A 25,928-nucleotide genomic window follows, 5' to 3' on the forward strand; every position below is an offset into this window, starting at 1 on the left:
TATATTAAATGTTTTAACAGTAAAATTATGAAACATTACATTATAATGTTTTACTTGAGCCAATGTTACAAATAATTCTATATTTAATGTAGGTATCATTGAGAATAATATTATAACATAATTATCAATCATGACAGAGATAGGAGAGGCATCCACAAAAGAAACTCGTTTTCGAAAAAGAATGATACCCCTAACCTATCATAAGTAGCATTTTATTGGAATTTTACCTCAATCTACAATACTATACAAAATAGTAATAGTTAAAAATTTAAATGAATAATTATTTACATAAATATAACTTGAACTCTCTACTAGTCCTTGACCTGAAGTATCAATATTTTATGCCTAATGTTGTTTATTGCAATTATTAGAAAATTATATTCGTGTTACTTAAAAATAAACAGAATGCTAAAAATAATAGTAAAATAAAATACAATGTTCATCATACATTGTTGTACAAGCAAGTAATTATTACAGTAACTATAATAACTAATATAAAATTAGTTAACCATTATCATATTACATCTTACTCATCTATACTTCTATAACCTTAATGCTACTTGATTGACCCAAGCAATTATTCGCTACAAAGTGTTAATATTTCTTTACATTACGCTTTATAAATTTTTTGGTGTATTTTATTCAGACAAAGTAACTTAGTTACTATTGACAGCACTAATAATGCAATATTTTTAAAATACTTATTGTTTGCTTTATGTGGTTACAATATACTTACAGGATTAATACCTCAACTACACAAACTACAGAATTATAGTGAGTTAAATAATTTTAACCTATTTTAGAATAAAAATTAAACTTGTGTTTCAAGTGTACAAAAATAATGCACGTGTAATATATTATAAATATATTCATATCTTATAAAGATCTAAATTCAGATAATATAGACATATTATCCAAATTTAGATATTGCAAATTAAATGGTTTAATCCCAGATTGTGGTTCTAAGGGAAATAATTATAAACTACAACCTAATTTTGTTCTCTTTATAAATTTATTTTAATTTAGAAGAAGTGTAGAACTAACTATGCCCTCAGCTCAAAAACATACTTATACTGATTTCTTCTATAAATACATTTTTAATACACATATTTTTTAGTTTTCTTTTGATGGTGGTGATATCATTTTAACTATTTTAATTACAGCAGGCTTATAAATTAATGCCCAAGGCAAGAAGAGCATAAAACCAGAGAAATATAAGCTGGCATATACTCGCCACCACTTTGAAAATACTTTGACATCAAATGGAATCAAACTCCATCCCATGAAAACTATAGTATAAGTTTTAAGTAAACCATACAGCAAGTATTTAGCATTAGAGGCCCAGAGTTTATTGTAAATTTCAGTTTTAGTTATTATGCTTTCCAATTCTTTTTCCATATATATTATAATAAACTCATTGAAAAATGTCACATAGTAACCTGAACGAGTACCATGCCAGACAGCCAGGAAAAATAGAGTGAAAAATTGACTGAGATTTCTATTACCCAAAAACTTGAGACGCTTGTAGATGTACTCAGCTGCAAAATGATTTGTGTTGCAATTGAAGCTGTCTATGTAATGTTGAAATTTAGTTGCACCTTCGAATCTCATAAGTTTTATATTGTTACAACCATCCCATTGTGACACTTCTCCCATCTCTGTTTTCTTTTTCCCGTTATATGATAATCCAAAACGGATACAAGAGGCTGCAACAAATGTTATATTTACTTTCCAATTAAGTAAATGTTTGTAAATGTAATATTGAGTTATGTGGAAAATGTAAGATTAAAAAAGGAAAACTGTATGATTTCCTACCTTCGGTCAGTAGCCAGCATGCTATGTATTTATATAGAGCAAAATGTGCCCATAAGCCACTGTAAAAGTGACGATATATTATTGATGTCTCCCAAAACTCATCAGAGAGCATATATTTCATACTAAACACTGATACTGAAAAATAATAAAAATTATAACTATTATTTTAATTAATTGCAATGTTGTAATACTTTTATTTATTATCTGTAGTTAAACACTTATTTTACATAGCTTAAATACATATATGTTTAAGTATATATGTTGTAAAGTAAAATTTAAGAAGTAAAATAGCTTTACTATACATAATTAAAAGAATATCTTTTTGAAATAATTGGTCAATCTTTTTTGATAACAAATCTTCACTATAAAAACAATAAAGATTATGATAAGCAATCTGTTTTTTCTGTGTTAGCATAGCTGGTTGCAACAAAAATGTGAAATAAAATTATTTAAATTTAACTTAGACTGAATAGTAATCAAGTACATTCCTATCATATTTAACTACAGTTACAATCAGTTCAATTTAAAGTAAAAAATTCTTACTTCCAACTTGAAAAGCCACTAAATAGCTTAAACCCTGCACAAGTCTCTTCATAGCTTGATCTTCCAAAGAATGGGCTTCTTTCTCAATAGGAAATTTGTCAGATATAAAGTCGAGGTATCGTCTAAATGAAAATATTGGGCCCACGAGGAAACATGCAGGGAAATAAAGGAACCCAATTAATTCCGGAAACTGAGGTGTCGATTCCAGAGCTGTTTTTTTGTTAGTTTCCGATAGTTTCTCTCCCTTTAGCATTTTTTTTCCATCCCAAAGATCAAAAGAGAGTGCTATTAATTTTAAGGTCAGAACACAATGAGGCATTGTCCAAGTTATATCATAATCTTCTGATTCTGTTAATACATATCCAACCAATAGATATGTCATATTGAAAATAAATGTTATAATTGCATTGTGTTTACCAGGTCCTAACAATTTTGTACTCAAATATATAACAACAGCTGGTAGCACATTGTGGTAGAAAGATAAACCAAAATTGTATAAGGCAATGTCCAGACCAGTCACAATAAAGTAAATATTTCTGTATTCTTTGTACTCTCTCACATATTTGTTATATATAATACCTAAAGGGTATCCTAGTAGGATAGAAATTAAAAGTTTTAATGCTGGCTCTGTTGTGCCAATCAGGTAGGCTGCTAATGGTACCGGGCTGAGTCCGATCCAGCTTAGCAGAGATAAAAAGAGGCCAATCATGATGATATTTCCTGTTAACAATGTTATATAATATAATACTGACAGAAAAATGCATTCAAAGGAATTTCTAATTTTAGGTTAATCACAAATATTGACATTATGATGTAAAATGGAATTACAAAACAAAGGCTACTCTTTGGTTTATACAGTAGTTTAAAATCAATATTTAAACAAAAATTTATACATCAAAAATCAATTATTTTTCCTTGTATGCTTATAATTTTACTAATATTTACCCAAAAATCAAATTTACAATTTCAATACATTGATAAAAGAGGGATGTTAAAATTATTATAAAACTACCTGGAATAAATTTTGAAGTTGCTGCTTCACAGTTTCAGTACTAAAAGGTAACATAGACCATATATTTTTGAATAATTAATAAAACACGTATGCCAACAATGAAATACTAGGTAGAAATAAGAAACAATTAAAGAATAATTAGAAATTAAGAATGCTACAAAGACTGAATGTTGAGTATTAAAGGTCAGTTTATGAGTTTAGTAAAAAGTAGGACACACTTTATGTGTGTAAGCAATAATCATTTCCAAAAGAAAATTTGTGACAAATCGATGATGTTGCTATTACAGTACATTAATGCAATGCGATTGATAAACTAATTTAATGTAGATTAAAAAATTACATTAATTTTCTACTTATTTTATAAAAATAAAAAAAGATCAACAACGTAAAATATGTTCAAAATGAAGTAAAAAAAGAGGTTTTTGAAAACGGAGTATTTATGAATCTTACCTAAAATTTTTAAATGATATATTCTTGATAGGATAAAGGAATGTTCATATTCGTAAAATTATTGAGCAATGACTTTATTATTAAAATATATTAAATTGAATACCAAAAATTCAAGTAAATTAAACATTTAGTATTTCATATAACATTCTGCTCCATTTATTAAAAAAAAAATAAGGTTCTCAATTGCATTTTTTATTTTCCTGTATTTTTTTTTATTGTATAGATAGGTGAACAAGCAAATAAATAATCTCTCTAAACTTATAATGTTGCAGATCCCAAAGTATTGTGTTTAAACTCAGGCTCGGGCCAATAAAGACTATGTCTTTTTCTGAAAAAAAAATCATAACAAAAGTGTTATAGTTTAAATTGTTTGCCTCGGAAAGGACTGAAGGCTGCTACGAATAAATTTAGTCTGGAGGACAATATTGTCATCGTAATTCGTAATATATTTTTAACTGGTATTTAGCATGATCTTTTGCTAGTAGCAATATCAAATCAATTGTTTGTCTATGTATGGTTGCCATTAATCAGTAGATTCTGTTACTGCGAGCATTTACATGTCCTGAAGTAATTTTTATTTGTAAAAAAAGGTGAAAAGGCAAAAGTTTATAAGACTTAAAAACCTAATTTACATGTTGTTTCTCCAAAAGCTTGGTTAGTGTGTGGATGTGCGTGGATTTCACCTTTAAACTCTATGACTTTGCATTTACAGCTTATAGATCTCTAGGTGCTCTATGGTTAATACAATGAGATTACTATTTCAAATTCAGTTGTCATTTTACCAAAACCAAAGAGTATTATAAATTAGCTGATTTTATGTATCATCACACTTGGAGTTGGATGAACATTGAAGATTGAAAGACTACAATACTGAAGTGAGTTATTAAATATTTTGTTTGTTATATTTTTAACATATCTGTAAAATACACTGTTACATGTCAATAATCAGAAGTCAAAACGCTATTGGCAAATAATTATTGATTGAATTTATTTGACAAAATCTATAAAAACTGTCAGAGTACCAATGGTATCAATATATTTTTAACAAAAGTATAATAGAGTTATGTTAAATCTATTTCTCCTTGAGTCTTAGTGTTGAATGAAAAAAACACCGGTTATTTCAATCCATAAAATTTAAAATAAATTAATTCACCATGACATATTAAACGAACATGTTAAAAACAGCACAGTAGACCGGTTTTCGTTGATTTGTTTGTTTTGCTAACAATACCAAGTGACTAGTAGTTTTATTTCGCAATTTTAATTGTTGTATAGAATAAAAAACAAAATAACATAGGCAGCATTACCAAAATATAACATATTATATAGGAACTAATTAGTATTTTGGTGTATAAATAAATATATAACTTTGTTACTATAATCATAACATTAAACTAAATTGACTAAAAATTCAGCATCCATACTTTGTAGGGTTCTTGGTAGCACAATATTGTTAATATTTCTGACAGTGCTAATTAGGCATGGGTGATATCCAAATTATGTGACATTGGTTGTAAAACGGATATTTGGATTAAATATTGATGTTGACATCCAATTTCAGATGTCACCCTGCCTTTGTTTAACTTTACTTTGTATGGTTTGTAGGAAAGAGATGAAATGAATGTGATATCACAATCGGTTTCACATTCATTTTAAATCTTTCTCACAGACAGGTTACATAATGTTAAAGAGTGACAGGGCAAAAGGTTCATGCATTCAATGTTTGACTTAAGACGCAGACTTAAGAGTCAGATGAAATCCAATTTTAGATTATCAAATCAAATCAAATCAAAATATACTTTATTCAAGTAGGCTTTTACAAGCACTTTTGAATCGTAATTTAACGAAACTATTTAAAGTAAAGCTAACACTGATTCGGAATGTAGATTCTACCGAGAAGAACCGGCAAGAAACTCAGTAATTGCTCTTTTTCAACATCTAAAAATTCAGTCATGTTAGTTAAATACAATTATATATGTATGTTATCTCTCCTGCCTAGAAAGAAGTCAACAAGCATTAACTCCACACTTTTTTATCATCTATATAATCTTGTATCGAATAATATGCCCTCTTTACCAATGTATTTTTTACAAATGACTTGAATGTATGAAACAGCAAAGTTAAATATGTCCGCAGAATTTTATTATAGAAATGGATGGATACCTTGCCCCAAGAATGATTTATTGACTTTGCGAAGTTGGAAACTTGGCGTTCTAAGCTTATCCTTACTTCTTGTGCACATACAATGATTATCACTGATTTTATCAAAGTGATCAATGCTACTGTGAATATACATATGTGAAGTTTTAATATATTGGACACATGCCTAGTACTAATGTCTAGGCCATTGTGACCACTTACTAAATTAGCTCCATTGATGATTGATTTTAAGTCCACACCTCTAACAAGACAAAACTAGTATTGCTTTGTTCTAGTTTGAAGTGTGAGTCAGTGTTTCAGGCACAAGGGACATTACATCTTTGTTCCCAAGTTTAGTAGCACACTGGCAGTGTAAGAAATAGTTAATGTTTTTTACATTGCCAATGTCTATGGGCAGTGTTGACCATCATAATATGACCCATTTACCCATTTGTCTAACTAAAAAAAGACATTTATAGAAGAGTAATAAAGAGCAGAACTATTTATATAACGTAAATAAGAAAAATTAGCTATATGTCCTTTAATGCAATGTACATATGTAGACTTATCAAGTACATAGTTCTTCATTGGCACTATTTACAAAAATGTGTCTGGATTGAGGTTGTTCAATTTCATGTGGACGGCAATTCCATAATTTGATAGATTGAATTGTTAAGGAATTGCTGTATATCTGAGTAATATAAAAATTAGTAAACAATACACAAATATTTAAATACACTAAGGAGCATCTTGAATAATTTGCAAAATTTTTGGAGAATAATTGTTCTTCATAACAATTTAATTCTTTATGACTTATGTTTGTTGTTGCTACAGTTGACTCTTGTCAAAGGAAACTGATCTGGATTTCAAAGCTAATTAAAATGTAATTTAATAAACTAATTATATAATATTATTATAAATAATTTATTTAAAATTTTATGGATTGCAGTAATTACATAGATAAATTAAAGTGCTTAAATAAATAGTCGCCTAAAATTTCGTTGTTGTATATTGCTATTGAAATTTAGTGAGTGCTTATACTGACCTGTATCAACCAGATGAGATATTTCTTTTGTTCAATCAATCACATCTAACTTCATTTATTTAAGTTATTGTGTAAAGTTTATTGTTCTAAAGTTATTGTGTGAATTTTTGTTTCGAATAAAATCAATATTAATTATCAACATGCCTTTTACAATAAATTAAATTTTGAAATGTTCATAAGGTGACAGAACAGTTCCAGCAAAATGGAGTCTGCAGGCGATTGGTGTCTTATTGAAAGTGATCCCGGTGTATTCACACAGTTAATCAAAACATTTGGTAAGTTTATGTTTATTCTTTAATTTAATACAACAAAATTAATAAATATTAAATTGTATTAGGTCATACTGAGTATAATCTTATATCCTCCGATGTTTCAAAATGAAATTCTAATATACCAAAACAAACTGAAACTCAAAATTTTTACATTTTTAATCTTAATCATTTTTCAGGTGTTAAAGGAGTACAAGTGGAAGAAATGTGGTCAATGGATGAAGGAGAGGGAGTATTTGATAATTTAAGGTGAGATTATTTTTGTTTATAGTATCATTTATTTTGTTCAACTTCTGAGAACCAAATTATTTTTCTAATAAAGAATACATTAATCCAAAAATATATATGGTTGTATATGTATTTAAAAAGAGATTTTTTTTATGTAAATTTAAATAGAAAATATTAGTTTAATAATAAAGAGAATGAATGATGAAAATGTTTTTAATTACTTGTAGGCCTGTTCATGGACTTATATTCCTCTTTAAATATTTACAACATGAGGAGCCACCTCATCCGGTCGTGACAGACAATCGTCTTGAGACGATATATTTTGCTAAACAGGTATTATGCTCAATATATCTATATGATCTTTCAAAAATTTTATTTCAGCATTTAATAATATTAAATTATCATTTCTTATTTACTCTGTGAAATGTCTCTAAGGATTTAGGTCATTTTTTTTTAATTAGATGCTTATCTCCTATTACTGTTTATGTTCTATTATTTTAAGTTAAAATCCGAAAATTTTCTCAAAAAAAAATAACATTGTTATGTGAAACCCCATAGTACATCTGAACTGTAAAAAAATTGAGTCAATTGATATAATTTTCAGGTTATAAACAATGCATGCGCAACACAAGCTGTTGTGAGCTTATTACTGAACTGCAGTCATCCAGATGTAGATTTAGGACCGGAATTAACGAAATTAAAGGAATTTAGTATGTCCTTTGATCCAAGAATGCGTGGTCTTACCCTAAGCAACTCTCAGACCATACGCACTGCCCACAATTCAATGTCAAACCAGACACTTTTTGAGTTTGATCAGAAGGCACCAACAAAAGTAAGTAATTGCAAGTATTTCATCTCTTAAGCTGCCTTAATTTGGTTCAATCACATTAGGAACAAAAACAATAAATAAACTGGTTGGATATTTGAGATAGGGCATCATAACTACCACATCAGATATAACAACAAGTCTGGTTTAGCCATAATCTCGAAAGACTGTCCATTGAATTTGAGAATATTTCTATTGGTATTTACATATTTCAAGAGAATAATACTGTCAGCAAAAGAAAAAGTTAACACAACAAACACCAGATATTGACTAAACATTTAGTTTGAATTTAGACATCAACAGTGGTTCTTATTTTGTAAAACGGAAAATATTCCAATTTGTTAGTTTTTTTTCCTGAAATGACTGTGTCCCATTTGGTAATAAACGACTTTTTGTGTACTTCAGTATTTAAAGTACAGATTGACTAAACTCCTTAGAGAGATGATACCTGAGATCGAATTTCATTAAACAAATACGAGATTGCCGTACATACTGCATTTTTTAATATCTATAAATGTCAATGGATAAATTGTTAATACTAATTGTCAATTTCCTAAGTTTGTATTCGTTAAGCTATAACTATTAAGCACCCTTGATGATCTGTCTTAAATTTCCGATCCATATGACAAGTAAACTCCATTGTATTCAATAACTTGGAAATTTTATAAAGTGAATTTATTTATTTTGTAGGAGGAAGATGCCTATCATTTTATTGGTTACATTCCTATAAATGGTCGTCTATATGAGTTGGATGGTCTTCGGGAAGGGCCAATCGACCATGGGCCAATATCGCCTGGACAAGACTGGCTCAATGTCGTACATCCTATTATAATGAAGCGAATTAATGTGTAAGTATAATAAAAAAGTTTTAAAGTTTCATATTTTACACACTATGGTGTTGTTTCATATAAACAGGATGATATGTTTCATATAATCCATATTGGAATTCTTCTTAGGTCCTAGGTATGTCTTATCTGAACTTGTGGTATATCTTTGTCAAATAATAGATTTAATACAAATTAAGTAAATATATAATTCTTATTTTTTATTTTCTGTACTTGTATTATAATAATACTATTTTCACTATATATAATACTATTTTCACAGCTATACCGAAGGTGAAATTCATTTCAATTTGATGGCTCTCATATCAGATAGAAAAATGTTATATGAGCGACAAATACAAGAATTAATGCGCGAAACTCAAATTCTCGGTATGGAAACAGACGATACTGAAAAGGAAATCCGTAGATTGAGAATGTTGATCGAATATGAAGATGCAAAAATGTTGAGATATCAACAGGAAATGGCCCGTAGGAGACACAATTACTTGCCGTTTATCATAACACTTTTGAAAATATTAGCCGAAGAGAAAAAGCTGTTGCCTCTATACGAGAAGGCTAAGGAGCGCGCTCTCAAGAAGGGCCAGAAGAAAGTAAGAGTATAACAGGAAGCTTCGGGAGGGCGCAGGGTTGAACGATCACGTCCCCCGCGCCGGGTCTCCCCGTCCAGCCCCTCGCGAGTGCTGCCTCCCTCTGAACATATGCAATATTCTTTAGCTGATTTAGACTCTATATTTATAGAACCACAAGGTTCGCGTAGTCAAAACTTTGAATTTGAACCACAACAGATAATGCAAGATAACTTCATGGAATCCCCCAATAGTATAGATATGGACATGTTGCCATCGGATGATTTTCTAAAGGACGTTATGCTAGAGCCTGGGTTGGAACATAGTCTGTTAGACGTTGACAACATATTCGACGATAGTTTGATGATTGGGACCGACGATATGCCTCAAGGCGATATATTAGATGCAGACGACTTTCTCATAGATAACTATTTGAGTCAACCGGAGCCTGAAAAGAGACAGGACAATGTAGAGTAGTCATTGTATCATGCTGACACTAGGTCTCACGCGGCATTTTGCGATTTTTAATAGAATTAAAGCTTTTCTGATATAATTGCAATGTAGTCATAGATTCATTAAATATAATATAATATATAATTTTGTTCTCACGCGTCATTTTGCGATATTTATTCGATTATAAACTTTTGCGATATTATCGATTCGTAGATTGATTAAAAAAAATCATATTAAAATGTTTAATTAGCAAATATGGATTTCTTATAAATAATTATAATATAATTCATTATGATTATGGCAAATAATTTGTCTATTTGCCATAATCATAATGAATTATATGTCATATTTTTTTTAATAAAACTTGAATTCAATATTTAACTTATAATCTTTCGTAAAATCATTTGTATAAGTGATTATTTAAATGAACTAAATGGTGAAATTTACTTTATTGTTCTAAGGAAATTTTAATTGTAATATTAAATCTCTAAAATTGACTTAAGGAATATAATGCTTTTAAAAAGTACTTATTGGGTGTTATTGTAAAGTTTAAGATAATAAACAAATATTGTTGAATATCATACCGTTTATACCGTGTGATTTTTAATAATATTTCAGTGATAAAATTAGTATGTATCTAGATGTGTCTTTGTTGCTCTTGCTATATAACATTTAGATAAGTCAATTTCTCAAATAGTCATATAAATAAAATAGATTTTTGCGTTTATATCGACAATATAATACTACAATAATCAATTAATATGCTGATACCATATATTTATTTTACAATAAATTTATATTGTTAAATATTTATTATTACAAGCGGATCTAAAAATATTTTTTTCATTAAGTATAATAATTTAAAGTTTTTAACTATTAAAAAAATTGATTATTGTTGCTTATAGTTACTATTTCATTAAAGGAATGGAATATCAATATGTAAATATTTTAAATTGCACAAAAACATCAAAATTCAGAAAAGGGTCACATGAGATGGTACAAGTATTAAAATATTATAATTAGATTGCTGTCTTTTGTGCTGTTTTGGACACTGATTTTCATTCTAGAAACTTACGGTTTTACCTATAAATGTTATTTATGTCGTGATCAGTTAAATAATGCTGTCTTCTTCTTTCGAATGTCAAATCAATGATGAGAGAAAGAGAAGTCAGTGTTTAACTAAATACCCGTTAGGCGACGATTATAAGTGCGACCGTTAATCAATAAGTTAATCAATATACCATGCATAGTATTATGCTCGTGAATATGAGAATTAAGTTTTTTATTTCACTGAGTTGCCGGATCCTGTCAAAGGATACAATTTTATGTCGGCGTTCCGTGTGGCCTTATTGATGTAATTAGTATATTATATTTCTAGTCTTTTTCGCTGGATCGACTTACAGTGTAAGTATTAAACAGTTATGTAAATGCATTTATTCATTTATCACATGAAAATACCAGCTGCTGATGTTTGAATATTACCTTAACCTTGTAACAAAATGCTAAAATAGTTCGTCTCCATTTAGTAGTTAGTTTTAGGTTCGTAGCTGCCAAGATGAGAAATATAACACCATTTATATAATTTCTAACATCCACGGCACTGTCCTAATTTCTGATGTCTCATTAATGTCTTGATGTGATTTCCTTTAGTGCTTAATTGTTAATTAATCATAATCAATATACATTAGAAAAAAAATTAAAATGTTTGTGTCTATTTTAAGTACAGGTTGTAACTTTGAACTATAAGAGCTAATAATATTGTATTATCGATAATCTACTTTTGCCCGGTTCCTATGTTCAATAAGCTATTCGTTTTGCTCCCATCGGATTATTACTTAAAGGAAAAAAGGCTACTAATAATTGATAGTTAAATTTATGAAAGTAATAAGACTATCTGTAAGCAAAACGAATAATTTCTTTAATATATTAACCGGTCGGTAAATTTTGTGGTCGTAAATTTATTATGGATATGAAGTACGTCGATACGTTTGTGTGCAATGTATTGATAATCAATAGAATCAAAGTTCAAAGTATTTGGTCTTGTGACCACTTTTATCTATCTATCTTTGAAGTCTAAGAGTTCAATATTATCTTTAGAATAATAGCCTTTGTATCTGCAATTGTCCTTTTAACATTGTCTATGGCTTTCCTTTTGTGTCAATAAATATAGTGTTGCTAAAGATCTGATGTGTTTTAATATTTATTTTATAGTCCTTTGGGTAATAAAACAACGGAGGATAAATCGCGTTGTGTCGCACTAATTAGTTATCTCGAATGCCAGTAACGCTTAAATAATATAATAACATAAATTGTCCAAATGTCACATTAATTATGAATTTAAATATGAAACGTTGACGATCCATCACTACGTTGGTGCAAGTCGGGATAGTGCACAGAATATGCTGAAAGCGTGGACCGTGTGGGTACCGGACAGGCAGACCATGATCGAAACCTCTATACGCAACCAGTTGTGTTTTGTGATGCTTTGCATGGAATCGGCATTTAGGGATGTAGCTTCTTTCTATAAGATAGTTAATGTCCAAAAGTAGACCGCTTAACGGGACAAAAAATATTATGTATAATTAATAGGAAAAGAAAAATCCATTCGGTGGAGACGGGGAAGGCATGGTCGCGACTGTTGCATAGCCCAGATGCCCCGGGCCTAAAAGATAGAACATGGACATGATAAGGTCTTGTTTAAGTAAGAATTTGAAAGTAACGATCTCGAATTTTTAAGACACACACACAAGAGAAGTGTGTACAGGATCTTGCCTTGGAAAGTACGTAAATCCGTTGATCTGGAGCCTGAACTCTTTCCAGTAAAGTCGAATTTGCCGTCCCATCGGATTATGAGAGTGAGGGATTAGAGAGTGCACACACTTGTGCTCTATAATATATCCTGGCGTAGTTGGCTAGTAGTTGGCTAGTCTCCCTTGAGATGGCCGCCGTGAAGGAACTCAGTTAGAACGACATCAAAATCATGTCCATCTTCTGTAATCTTCTGTATTAGGTAGTTAGGATCTACATTATTACTGAGATCCACTTCTAATATATTGCTTATTATTATTTTGACATTGCTTTAATTAAATAAAATACTATATAAATACTTTAATAGAATAAAATAAAATCGAAGGAATTTAAATCGAAGATCGTGGATTAATACTTATGCAAGCTTCACTGAATTTTCGACGAGTCACTGTGATGAAAAATGAGGTCACGCTATGAAGGCTTAAAAGAGGTATCGATGGAAAATATTTAATATTGCGGATTTCAGCAGTATTACGCGAGGCAAACAATTCGCAAAACAATATAAAGGTATAAAAGGTGAACGTAAAAAAAGTGCAAAAGCTCTTATATTTTTAATTTATGTAAACCTAGACTTTGATTGACTAGATTTCATTTTGACCATTTAATTTCATAATTAATCTTTGTATATGATTATTTAATTGAAAACATTAGACAGAATATGAAGTATAAATTTTATTAAGTAGCTTAATTTTATCAAAAAATCTGCCAAAGGACTGAATATTTAGACACGAATATTCTTTACGAGAGCAATCTAGTTACGTTAAAACCGGATATTTAGAGAACATTTTTAACTTAATCCAAGACAGAAAATAAATAGCTTCACTTTTACACCTAAGGACTTTAAAGGATCGATATAATTTTACTAAAGCAATTGAATAATTATTTGGTAATATAGACAAACAGGCTTTATTGATCAATGTCCTAGTTGTCATATTCAGGCTAAGGAGATGTGGGTCAGGCAAATTACGGTTATACAAAATACGGATATACGTTAGTGTATTATATTTATGTCATAATTCGTGATATTTAGACAATGATTGTACTTTCGAGAAAATCATTCGAAAAAAAGGAAATTTAATTTTATGTTTTATAACTTAATTCGTTCAAATTTCTACTTTTATTTCTTTTCTATCATTCGTTAATAGTAGAACGAAAAAATATAGAAGAAAAGTTAATAATAGTAGTATATAAAGTATAATTTATGGCTTTGTTAAAAACTTATATGTAAATAGGCCGTCTGAATAATGAATTTAGTTTCTATAAGTGAAGCATTACCCGAATATAATATAATACTATGAGACATGATACTATGAAAACAGCTAAAATATACTAAGTAGTCGAGTTGCATTCCGCCCGTGAGCTGTCTAACTTTGACAACCTTACTTGCAAGGGATGATAACTGAGAATTTCACTGGAGTTTTAAATCTAAAGTAATTCTTAATAAAACTGTATAAATTTTATTTTGATTTTAGTGTATGTGGTAGATACAATAATTATTTGGTCCAAAATCATACAACATCACTTAAACGATTTTTAATAATAATAGGTACGGTATTAAATTATATTTTATTCTCTTTTGAAACCAAATATTTTTTATAAATAAATACAATTACAATGGGGTAATGCATTAAGAATATCGTCAAATCAGTTTGATGCGCTAACGCACTTCAAAAGTATAGTTAAGTAAAGTAAGAGATATCTTAAGCACGACAATACGCTCTAATAAGGTTTAATTACTTTTATCTCTTTGTAAGTTAATTGTGAAGTTGCTGGCAGAAACTGGTATGCATCGTAGTGGTATAAGATCCAAAACTTTTTCTCAAAAGGAGAGAAGGCCTTAGCCCAGTAATGGAATAATGGACAGGCTGTTAATTTTATAGGGACAATAATTACATTTTATAAATATAAATAGCTAATAATTAATAAAATAATACTACGACATAACATAAAATAAAAAGAAACAAGGAAATAATGTATCTCACTAAATAGAAATATCAAATATGATTGCAAAAAAGTGAGACATGCTGTTTAAATAATTCTACCACCTGAATTACTTGCTTGTTACTTGTCTTTAATGTTCTTGTAGCCGCTACTAATCGATGCCTCTACGTGGGAATTCCCTCAGGTTGTGCTTTACATGGAGTCTAATTTTTAGACCAATGCCATATCGATCATGAGTTTTTTCACCGTATAAAGCTGTCTCATATTAAAATGATTAGCCTATTAAACTCAACTTCAACTTATTTCCTTCTCGTGGGTATTTGTTATGCAAAAGTAAGGTAATCGTCGTAATCAAATCACTTGACTAAAAGGCGACGTTCAACCAGCTTCCTGATTGTCACCAGCCAATACATCTTCCATTTATAGAATAGGGACTCTCATGTAAATAAAAAAATATATATTGATAGTTTAGGTTGGAACATAATTACTTCATTAAATGCTTAATATTTATAAAATCGCGCTTATTTGAGACTGATTTTTCACATCATAACTACTCTTGGTACTTACATACGTATTAACACCATCGCAGAAAAAAAAGGATTGGGCTTACAATTCAATCGCACGAGTTTGGGGGAACAAAGTGTTGTATATGGTAGAAGTTTGGTCCCTGATTAAAATAATATGTTTGTTGTGGTTTCTTTTGATCATTTTGCTAGAAAACTCAGCATGAAGGGAGTCCAATAATAATAATGCTTTGATATGAAAGGCGAAGATGCTGCACATACCATAGCGCCGAAGGCCAAAATTTTCAAAATTCTGGATAAACAACCTAATTTAAAGGTTAGAATTACGTTATTTTTAGAAATTTGGGCTTTCTTAAAAAAAAAATAATTAAAAAAGGGAGATTCTAAAGCAAGTTTCACTATTCTATGAACGGAAATGAATTGAGTGAATGTCATTCAGGCTGCTGATTGAACATCACCGTTTAGTAAATTTGCTAGGCGTTTCATTGGATGGCTAATTAAGCCGCCTGCGAAATATCTGACTAGCATGTAATCAAGCGTTAATCGCGGAAAAGGTTCGTAAAAATGTTTAAAAAAAGCATTTTTCTTTTATTATAAGATTTTTTAATTCTTGGATTAAACTAATAATCTAGGAGGACCCATAATTTATTGGAATCTATTTTTCTTAAGTGTGTCGCCTACGCTGCTACGCTCATAGTTTTGGGTAGTCACTAAAACACATTGACCTAGAAGGCAGTGACAGTTTCTGTCTGTGAACCGGGAAGTATTCTCAAGGTTAAACACGCGCATGCGCGTTGCGCTCTTGCAGCCATAGGGTGACTTTGTAAGAGCGGTTCTTTGAATATAATCATTCTATCATCAGACGGGATATTCAAATGTGTAGTGTTGCGTCGATGAAATTTTAAAATAATATTATAAGCATATCACCATATAACTATTCATTGAAATCGAATTTATTATAAATTCGATTAAATATAATAATAAAATATTTATTTAATATGAACAAATTAAAATTCCTTTCATGTGAATTTAGTTAAATTTTAACAAATCTTTGCTGTAGTGTGTGGTATTTTTGACAAAAGCAGACGTCCAAACAATGTTATCGCTTCCCACGTCCGCCCTAGGCTTACTCTGATTTCAATCCCAAAATCCGGCTTGTATATGTTAAGAATCTTTTTCCGAAATGCGGCATTACGCTCATATAACTATTTCGCCAGATCTACAATCGCAGTGAACCGATAACTATGTAAAAATCAACATTGAACAATAAGTGAATGTGTGTATTAAATAGACAATAATAATTGTCAAAATGAGTTGTTCCGTGCTGGTAGAAGCTTCATGTTCCAATATAGCTGACGACCTTTATACGTGAGTTATTTTATATAGAAACCTAGAACTTTGATGTATGTAGTAGTTAATCAATAATGAAAGCCACTTTTACAGGCCTCGATAGAGTTCTTAGTCAAGTTACTCATATTATGAAATAAGCAAATGAATCGATGCAAGGTCACTGCCAAGTGCGCTTGCTTTTTGCCCTTGACAGATCGTAGCTTGCTTAGCGTGTATGTATAACTAATGAATAAAGCGAGGCCTATTTTATTCATAAGTTTTTGGTTAATTTACTTTGTAAGTCACCAGTTCTATTAATTATATATATATTGAACACATATTTAAGTAGTTTTGTTTTGTTAATTGTTTTTTTTTTTAAAACAAATACTCTTACATAAATATGCTTGAAAAAAGGGATAGATAGACTAGATTTAGTTTTCTTTATGTGTGTTAAGAGCACAGTAGCAGATAAACTAATTCGCTATATCTTCTAGTGAATTTATGAATGCAACTGTGTTTTACCTTTGTTTTCCACGACAACAAAGGAAATTATTGATATGATTTGTTGGATGCGTTAATTTACGGACCGGCGACTAGAATAGACATATTTATCTCGATGTACAAATGCAGTTTTATTCATTTAAGTGATTATTATGTACCACGGAGCATATACAAAATAAGAGTAAAATAATAATCATTATCATTATTAATAAGTAGCGTCGATTAACTGCAAACTGCAAACAAGTATACATTTTGTTTCAATATAACGTAGACTAAATATTATTTTTTAAGCTTTCGAATGAAATACAATAAAAAATCCATTTGGTATTATCATCAACACAATATCATAAATACGTGTTGTATTTAAATGTTCGTCATGACATTCAACGATATATGAGACGAAATATACGACATAACACATATTATTTTTAATATATAATTATATACATAATGTATCACAATTAAAATGATTATATTTACAGTAATTTAAAATGATTGCTTATTTAAGAAATGAACCCATTTATAGTTTAAATATATCGAACACAACAACTCTTAACTGGGAGTTAAATTTAAACTAAGTAAATTCGATTATTAATCATAAATATATATTTTATATATATTACACTAGCAACTCGCCCCGGCTTCGCACGTGTACAGTGCTGATACTAAGTATACTACAGAACGTCTTTATACACGTTCACAGGTTTTTATCATTAGACAATACAAACCACTATGTCCTGCATTTTGAATATATTCGAAATATCTTCGAAAATATTCATTTAAATTACATGCTGTATATGGCTACATCGATCTATATTAACTACACAACGTATTTAAGGTACTTAATTGGATAAAAATGAGTGCTGTATTGCTTAAACTTGCTTCATGAATAGGCTATTATTTCTTGTAAAAAGTAAAGGTTTATCACTCTATCTATTGAATTAACCGGATCAAAATCCGTTGCATAATTTTAAAGATCTAAGCATACACAGGGACAGACATTCAGCGGGAAGCGACTTTGGTTTATACTATGTAGTGATTATGTAATATATAGTAATGAAAGGCTTTCGAATTGTTTATGGTGTTGGCCTCTACAGCGTCACCGGGTTAAAATACTCAAAACTGGAGGTTGAGAACCCACTTAAGGGCTCAGAATACGAGCGTCCCAAGGGTGCCTCCTGTGAGACCGAGTGAAAAGATGCACATTGCACGTATCAATCTATAATATTTCATTGTTTTAGGTATTTACCGATTGGTTTGCTGTTTTGATTTGCGTTTTGATAAAGCTTCATTGTAATATGGATATTTTAATAATGTCCTCTACATAATGATTTTTGGTATAACTGAAATCTTAATTCATCCGTAACGAGTTGTTTTCGTTGTGAGCTATAAATAAAACATAAGGAATCTTAATTTGCCAAATGCCGTACATCTAGCAGGCTCTTCTTAATAGTGACTGTTTAATTTGTGAAGTAATGAAGTATCGTACAATTTTCTAAATCTGCAATTGTTTTGATTGACCTGTAAGGAAGCAATTAAATGGGTTTAATGAGAAAAAGTCACTTCCCAAAAGAAAAAATGTTTAAGTTTAGTATCTTGTGACGTCACAATTCTAGTATTAATCCAAAAAATATATTTTACATGGTTAAGCTAAGATGTACGCAAATTGAAATTAAATACCGATATCCTGTAATTAAAACATAGGCATATTTTTAAATTCTATGTTAAATCTTTTTTTTTAAACGAAATTCAATTACATAGGTATCAGAGAGCACGTCAAATACTTTTTCATTCGTTTTGTATTTTGTTACTGACGAATTTGTGAATATAATTCAAAACCGGACTCAGAATATCGACAGCGCGTTTAATGCATATGTGATTTTCGTCAATTCGGTTTACAATTCAAAAATATAATCCTGTCGCCTCCTCTCTGCCTGGGGAAAAAAAAAACTTCATAAAAACTGACACGTCCTTGTAGGTAAAGTCTTCCCACTAACCTACTGGCCGTATTTTATCACTTTAGGAAACTATTGAATGTCTATGAAAACGAATTCTTATAAGTTGCAACTAGATGGCGCTTACGCTTTTGTTCTTAAGTAACAAAAATGATTATACCCTCTAATTTCTTGTCATTGTTAAACGTAGCGAAGAACGAAATCGAACGGACTTGCATAATTCATAATTTTTAATATAGTGTAACTAACAAATATTTGGGCTTCAATTTGGTAAAATATCAAGTACTTATACGATTGGTTCAGCGTAGTTGCAATCGTGAACATAAATGTAAGTAAATTAATTATTTTTTTGCTGTTTATTGATTAAGAATTTATAAAAATCATTCCGTACGGCGTTAAATTATATGTTAGTGCTATACAACACTTGTAACGTTCACGGAGTATAATGCATTGTAATACGAAACCTAATGATGGAATTCGTTTATAGTAACAATATTTCGAAAAATGACCACTTCAAGCAAATCGAAACTTTAAAGCAAATTACTTATATATCGTGTATGTATGTGTGCGTGTATGTTTGTATCTATGCACATATTTACTTACGTATGCTAGTAAGCGTTTCCTTCGTCTCGTATATCTTTAGAACAAAAGACGATATCAACTCCAAGCTTATTTTATCCAAAGCGTAATAGCATAATGTACACATGAAATTTTTTTAACAAATTTAAATAAATTGAGAACATGTGGTCTTTTTTCGATTTGTTTTCGTTTTGCAATTAAAATCCAAGTTCGCAAATGAAAAAATTGTAGAGTGGGAAGATGCAATCATGCTTCAACCAATTTTCTAACGGTAAAATTGAACAACTTTTTATAACCATTTGTTATATAATAAATATAAGAATGACATATTTTATTAGTAAAATATCGACATATAATATATTTAATTCAGAATTTAGTAATAAAATATATTTATGAAATATGGGGTTTCTCTGAAGTTAAATTGAATCCATTCAACCCCTTGAACTTATTAAACTGACTTACTTGAACTAACTCTACTAACATCCAGTGGGCCTACCGAGAACACTTATTAAGTTATTTAAATCTACGCAATTATGAAGTTTTTTTAACGTGTTATAAATTAGTAAGTTACAGAACAGACTAAGTATATGAGTTCATTATTCATATATAACAAAGCATTTAATAAATTTAAATGCCCAAATAACTCTTATTGTTATTTGAAAAATTAACAACTACAAAGACAGTAAAGTGACGGTTAATTATTAGACATTATAACATATTTTATGGATTCGTTGTATTATAATGATTTAAATGTAATTTAATACTCCGCGTCATTTCACTTTTATACAAAAGGGATTCCGCTAATAAAGTATAAAATTAATCAAACACATATGTAACTCAATACATTTAGTGAGAACAGTTTGCATGGCAGAATGTAACGAATCATCCCAGTTAGAATCCCGCACAGGCAACAGGTTATGCTACTTAACATCAGTAATAGAATCACAATAATACTTAATCAGAAAAAATCCTAGCAACAAAAACCATAATTTTTTGATTATCATTGCCCTTATTATCATTGTTTTTGAAACATATACTAAAATTTATTCATAATATTTTTTGGTACGTGTAACTCGAAATGTATCAGAGTCTGTTCGATAAACGGGATTCATATCCTATCATATATCATATCATACCTTTTTCATAACAGGGCTCCAATATAAATATACCATGGTTTTACAGAATCACTATTTATTATTAAAGATTCTTATTTCGTACCATTTGTTGAATTACTTAATATTTTTTGTATACGAATAAATGCGGTGGGGTTGAATCAGGCATTGTCACTAATTATGCTTATAATTTATACAATGCTAGGATTTTGTAACGTAAAAAGGAATTGTACACGTGTGGCTGAGCTGTGAATTAAACTATAATTGAAGTTCAAAGTGGTCTCATATACCATGTCTGGAAGATCTATTTATTAATTTTCTAGGTCAGACCAGCGACCTGAAATTGCCGCAAATCGTCGTCGTCTATAAAGCCGACTGAACCGTTCAAATTATCGACTAACCACTGATTGTAATATAGTACCAATAATTTGGTAATTTTCATTATATTTTTTCTCCTCTCAAGGTGAGTTTCGTTTGCTTTTTTTTACCAGATTTACAGAATAATTACTACTCGCTTAATATGGATTTTATACGATAGGATGTATTCGTCGGCGTTTTAGAGCAGTCGGATATCTTATATAGTAAATTATTTAGTTGAATAAATGACGCATTGCAATTAAACACTATAAAAATAAAAGATATAGGAAAAACGTGAAAAATTTTGAAAATAAATACCACCTACTTTTCTCAATTCGGTTATCTATTTAGTTTTAGAGATATACACAATATGTGCTTATAACACTCGTAAATGGTGTATTACAAGTTAACACTTTCAGATTTAATGAATATTATGAATGTCATTTTTTTTTTAAATAAATGCTATGAATTCTAATCTCTCATGCGTATATAGTAGTATCGTACGGCGGTCGGTGTGTTTTTACTATGATTTTTCAAATAATTACGAAATTTTTACTTTCTAGAGATGTGAAGATACTTTTATATAAAAATGAAGCAATATTTATAGTTATTTATATAACACGTTTATTATCATGTTTTTAAATTGATTTACTTTTTTAAACTTTTTATTTTATATATGTTTTAGTGACACTGACATGCATATTTTTTTACTTCTCTTTACTAAAATATATTTTCATAATTCTAAAAAAAATGTGTAATTTATAAATTACATAAAATAATAAAAGTTAGTTAATTTAAATAGTTAATATAGCGGCTACTGTTAAACTAATGATTTATTATATATTTTTCAGCTTCAGAGAAGACCCCGAGTCGCCAGTGTTGACGAATTCACCAGGTGAGTACGAACCATTTTTAATTAGACTCTATGCTATAAGGAAACAAAGTCGCGGTAGATGACTAGTTTCTAATAAAATCAGAGTTCAAGCACCACGAACGGTACAAAAACAAGCCGATTCCTGTTAAGGTACAGTGAGCCTACTCTTACTTGATCCCTGTGGAGCACCGACAGCTATATCATACAGCGCTATAGAGCGCTAACTATGTATAGAATTTATATTTTTAATATATTATACTCTTTCTTCTCTAAATACACAGTTTGAATCTAAATTTGAAATGAAGTGGTGTATTTTATGATAAAACATTAAAACGAATTGTTTTTTTTTTAAAACTAGTGACAACTTAAAAAAAACAGGTAGAAAGAATAGTTGAGTAATGAAAACTTCCATTGATACTTCAAAGAAATGCCTCTTGTCGTTTATAAATGAAAAACCTAGTTATTATCTGTTGCATTACACAAATCCTAAGCACAGTCGCTTTAATAGTCTAATAAAATTTGCAGGATAATATGCTACTTAAATTCTTTTTACTGAGATATTGAGTAAGCTCAACCATCGTTTTACTGAGGCGGTAACGCGCTCCTTTCCCCTTCAATTTATTATGTAAATTAAATGCATTTGTAATTGTGCAGTAAGAAACCTCTTTGTTTCTTTTGAACAGAAGAACGGTCGTGTTTTTTATTGATTGACTTTGAATAATAAAGCAGACCACATTTATTTCAAATGTAGGTCAGTATTTACAATTAATGTATTCAAATGGCTTAGGGGTGACTCATTCGCTTATTATCTTTGTTGTATAAGCTACAAGCGACCCTTTATCGGAACCATCGAGCTTGGTAGGTGAGTAATATTTGCGGTCAGAGAATCTGGTCATTGATGTCTTTACGTGAGATATTTGCGAGAATACCGTTTACCAATTAGGTAAGTATTTTGATTAATATTTCCTTTTATTTTGAAATCAAATCAAATCTGTCTGACTACGATGAACTTGCAATTGAAGGTTCAGTAGAATTTGTGGAGTGTTATTGAAAATGCAAAGTGTATTTTTTGTTAAATAGAAAGAAGGGATAGGGAACCGTCGTATAATTTAAAGTGATCTGTATATCTTTGATAATTGTACTTACAAAATATTATACATTTTCTAAATCTTAAGAATATGAATTTTAGAATGATATCGACGCTGCTTAAAAACATAAAAATAAAAATATATTTTTTTTAATAAAAATATCTTAAATCATCCGCTTTTCTATGGATTTTCACTATTTGTGAATTAGTATTCAGCGTGGCTTCGCGATAAATATATTTTCGCTCTCAATAGAACGCGATTACAAGGAAACGTCAGAGTGATGCGCCAGGGAATACTTGTAATAATACATTAAAAAAATTGTTAGTTAGAAAACGATAGACTTTCTTTATTACTATTAGCTAAACATGTAATAGGAAACGAACAATGTTTTTAATATATTATATTATACTGTTTGTCATTATTAAACAGTTTCAGAAGCTTTTACATAGCTGTATCTGTATGTATAGGTCAAGTCTTGCCACTGAATTTTACTAGTTTCATATAACAGATTGCATTGAAATTTTACAAACATATTTGGTGCTGGTAATCCAGTCAATTATTTAATTACATTCGTAAACGAACTTAAAAGTTTTTAAGATTTTTTTTAAGATTGAAAGAGTTTTTAGTTAAAAATATTACAATAATACCATTTGAGTACTACTCAACACAGTAAGAGTAATTTTTTTTCTTCATCTCCTCCAGATCCAGATACATTTCACGAGATAAATTAAATCTACAGCAATCATAAATTCAGCACTGTAGATTCTACTGAAAAGAGTCTTTTTTAAATATTATATGCATTAATTATATACAATTATAATATTTAGGTTAGGTTATAGTTTATAGTTTTTTTTATTTACCTCCACGGTTATGATTTATATATTAAATATTTTCAATTCATATTTGTACATATTTAAGGACCTAATGTTAATAATTCTCATGAAAATAAAACTTTATAGATAAATTAAATATTATTACCGGCACAATTTTACATATATACTTTCACATTTATGCACATATATTAGTGTTTGAAGCTTCGTGCGCGTTCATATATTTTAAGCGATATCTTAGAAAGTACTTAACCGGTTTTGATAGAATATGCACTAAAGTGCACGGGGCGCAGTAATGTTTTCGATATTCAGGTCTTTGCTTCTTGACACAAATTTAATACCCATATAATTTATCTTCGGCTGATTTTTATCACTGACGATCTTTTTAAGAACGATTTTTTAAGTAAGTTTTTTTTAAAAGACGTATTTTTTTCTTCAATCTCAATTCCAGACAAGGAAAAAAATGTACGAATCATTTTCTTTCATTACTTAGATGACATATATTTTATAGGTATGCAATATTGTTTTTTCATTTTGTGTTAATGCTTTGTAGTAAATGTATGTGAAATTCACCCCCCCGAGATGTATTTACTAGATGTTAACTATTTATTCAATTAGTCCATAAAAATCTGAACAGAAAAGAGAAACAGTGTAACAATTTTCAGACATTTTATTTGGTTGTATAAAAGCTGAAGTTCACTACCCCATCGTTGATGTGGCCACAAAATTGAGCGCCTAAAGCAATTATTCCAACTTTTTGCGATCCATGCTACTTGTATTTAGTATATACATGTAGGTACTAAATACTATTAGGTAGGGATTATGCAGGCACATGCATAAAACTTAACTACAGTATGTTATTTAGTTTAAACAATTCTCCAAATTTTACTAAAATTAAAGACTGAACCGATTTTAATATAGTTGACTATAAAATTGTCTTACAATAAGACATAGAATAGTAACTCCTTATTTATTTTTAGAAAAACTAATTTTAATATTTAGATTTAGGTCTACCAGTGCAAAAGACTACATGTAATTAGTATTTAAAACTCAATGCAAAACTATTTATTAGGTAAATGGCAATGTTAGGACCAACCTTAAAGTTGCATAAAATCATATATAGTTAATAACTTTCAAAGTGTAAGTAATCAGAGACATTCATTGTAACTTCAAGTTTACACAACTATGATTACTTAGTGATCGTAACTTTGTGCGGGGCCGCTTAAAGAGGAGAAATAAACAACCTGTCCAGGTATCGGGATGTAAGGACCGTATTTTATGGTCCAGCTGTTGCTTGTGGCTTCGTCCGTGGAATCAATTTTAACTTATTTATGTATAGAAGATATTTTCTAACTTAAAAGATCAAGAACAATTATAAAAATTGCAGTGCGTTGCAGTCATTAAATAATTAAATATAATTCTTCCATTCTTAATTGATACAGTTTATATATTTAAGTAAGATCATGCTTTGCCACAGAGATACCTTCAAAATGTTCACATCTTCATCAAAAACATCTTAAATACAACATAATATCTGATATAGATCTAGTGTTTACGTGTCATTAATATCTTATCCTTCGTAATTTATTTTTTTGAATTAATTTTTCATTGGGTACTATAGTGTATTCATTTGCAGATGAGTTTCTAGAAAGTAAGCGTATTCTTAAAAAAGTTAGTTAAGTCATGTATATATCGCTTAAGTGAGGGTAATATATTTATTGTTTGGATTACATGTAATCCACGTTTGGTTAGTATATTAGTATAACATAAATTATATGATAGGTTGCGTAAATAACATATCTATTAATAGAGGAGTGTCAAACTGACATGCAGGATTTA

At 29.6% G+C, this 25,928-nt stretch overlaps 3 protein-coding genes across 3 annotated transcripts in view; 2 read left to right on the forward strand and 1 right to left on the reverse strand.

The window, feature by feature from the left end:
• Window positions 1-1,108: 1,108 nt before the first annotated feature.
• LOC113401569 (lysophospholipid acyltransferase 5) lies at window positions 1,109-3,666 on the reverse strand. The gene is made up of 4 exons (XM_026641538.2): window positions 3,371-3,666; window positions 2,359-3,078; window positions 1,816-1,950; window positions 1,109-1,706 (listed from the first exon to the last, which is right to left on the reverse strand). The coding sequence occupies exons 2-4, from the start codon at window positions 3,065-3,067 to the stop codon at window positions 1,114-1,116; spliced, it is 1,437 nt and encodes a 478-aa protein (XP_026497323.2). The 5' UTR covers window positions 3,068-3,078; window positions 3,371-3,666; the 3' UTR covers window positions 1,109-1,113.
• Window positions 3,667-4,562: 896 nt separating this feature from the next.
• Window positions 4,563-10,384, forward strand: LOC113401576 (ubiquitin carboxyl-terminal hydrolase isozyme L5). Its single transcript, XM_026641556.2, has 7 exons — window positions 4,563-4,695; window positions 7,185-7,279; window positions 7,453-7,522; window positions 7,729-7,834; window positions 8,106-8,333; window positions 9,018-9,175; window positions 9,435-10,384. Exons 2-7 carry the CDS (start codon window positions 7,207-7,209, stop codon window positions 9,772-9,774), a joined length of 975 nt encoding a protein of 324 aa, XP_026497341.1. The 5' UTR covers window positions 4,563-4,695; window positions 7,185-7,206; the 3' UTR covers window positions 9,775-10,384.
• Window positions 10,385-16,564: 6,180 nt separating this feature from the next.
• The window catches only part of LOC113401422 (ecdysone-induced protein 78C), a 78,782-nt gene continuing 69,418 nt past the window's right edge, over window positions 16,565-25,928 (forward strand). The window contains exons 1-2 of the mRNA XM_064220386.1: window positions 16,565-16,832; window positions 22,149-22,192. Coding sequence (XP_064076456.1) covers window positions 16,774-16,832; window positions 22,149-22,192 — 103 coding nt within the window. The 5' untranslated portion in view covers window positions 16,565-16,773. The remainder of the gene's footprint in view (window positions 16,833-22,148; window positions 22,193-25,928) is intronic.

This window comes from Vanessa tameamea, chromosome Z, assembly GCF_037043105.1.
Source record: "Vanessa tameamea isolate UH-Manoa-2023 chromosome Z, ilVanTame1 primary haplotype, whole genome shotgun sequence".
Lineage (NCBI taxonomy): Eukaryota > Metazoa > Arthropoda > Insecta > Lepidoptera > Nymphalidae > Vanessa > Vanessa tameamea.

Excerpts from the sequence above, each read along its gene's own strand:
- LOC113401569 (XM_026641538.2), bottom strand. The coding sequence starts at position 3,067 with ATGATTGGCCTCTTTTTATCTCTGCTAAGCTGGATCGGACTCAGCCCG. Across the intron at positions 1,951-2,358 it reads AGTGGCTTTTCAAGTTGGAA|TATCAGTGTTTAGTATGAAA; the intron begins GTAAGAATTTTT and ends ATTATTTTTCAG. Across the intron at positions 1,707-1,815 it reads ATGCTGGCTACTGACCGAAG|CCTCTTGTATCCGTTTTGGA; the intron begins GTAGGAAATCAT and ends CATTTGTTGCAG.
- LOC113401576 (XM_026641556.2), top strand. The coding sequence starts at position 7,207 with ATGGAGTCTGCAGGCGATTGGTGTCTTATTGAAAGTGATCCCGGTGTA. Across the intron at positions 7,280-7,452 it reads ACAGTTAATCAAAACATTTG|GTGTTAAAGGAGTACAAGTG; the intron begins GTAAGTTTATGT and ends ATCATTTTTCAG. Across the intron at positions 9,176-9,434 it reads ATAATGAAGCGAATTAATGT|CTATACCGAAGGTGAAATTC; the intron begins GTAAGTATAATA and ends CTATTTTCACAG.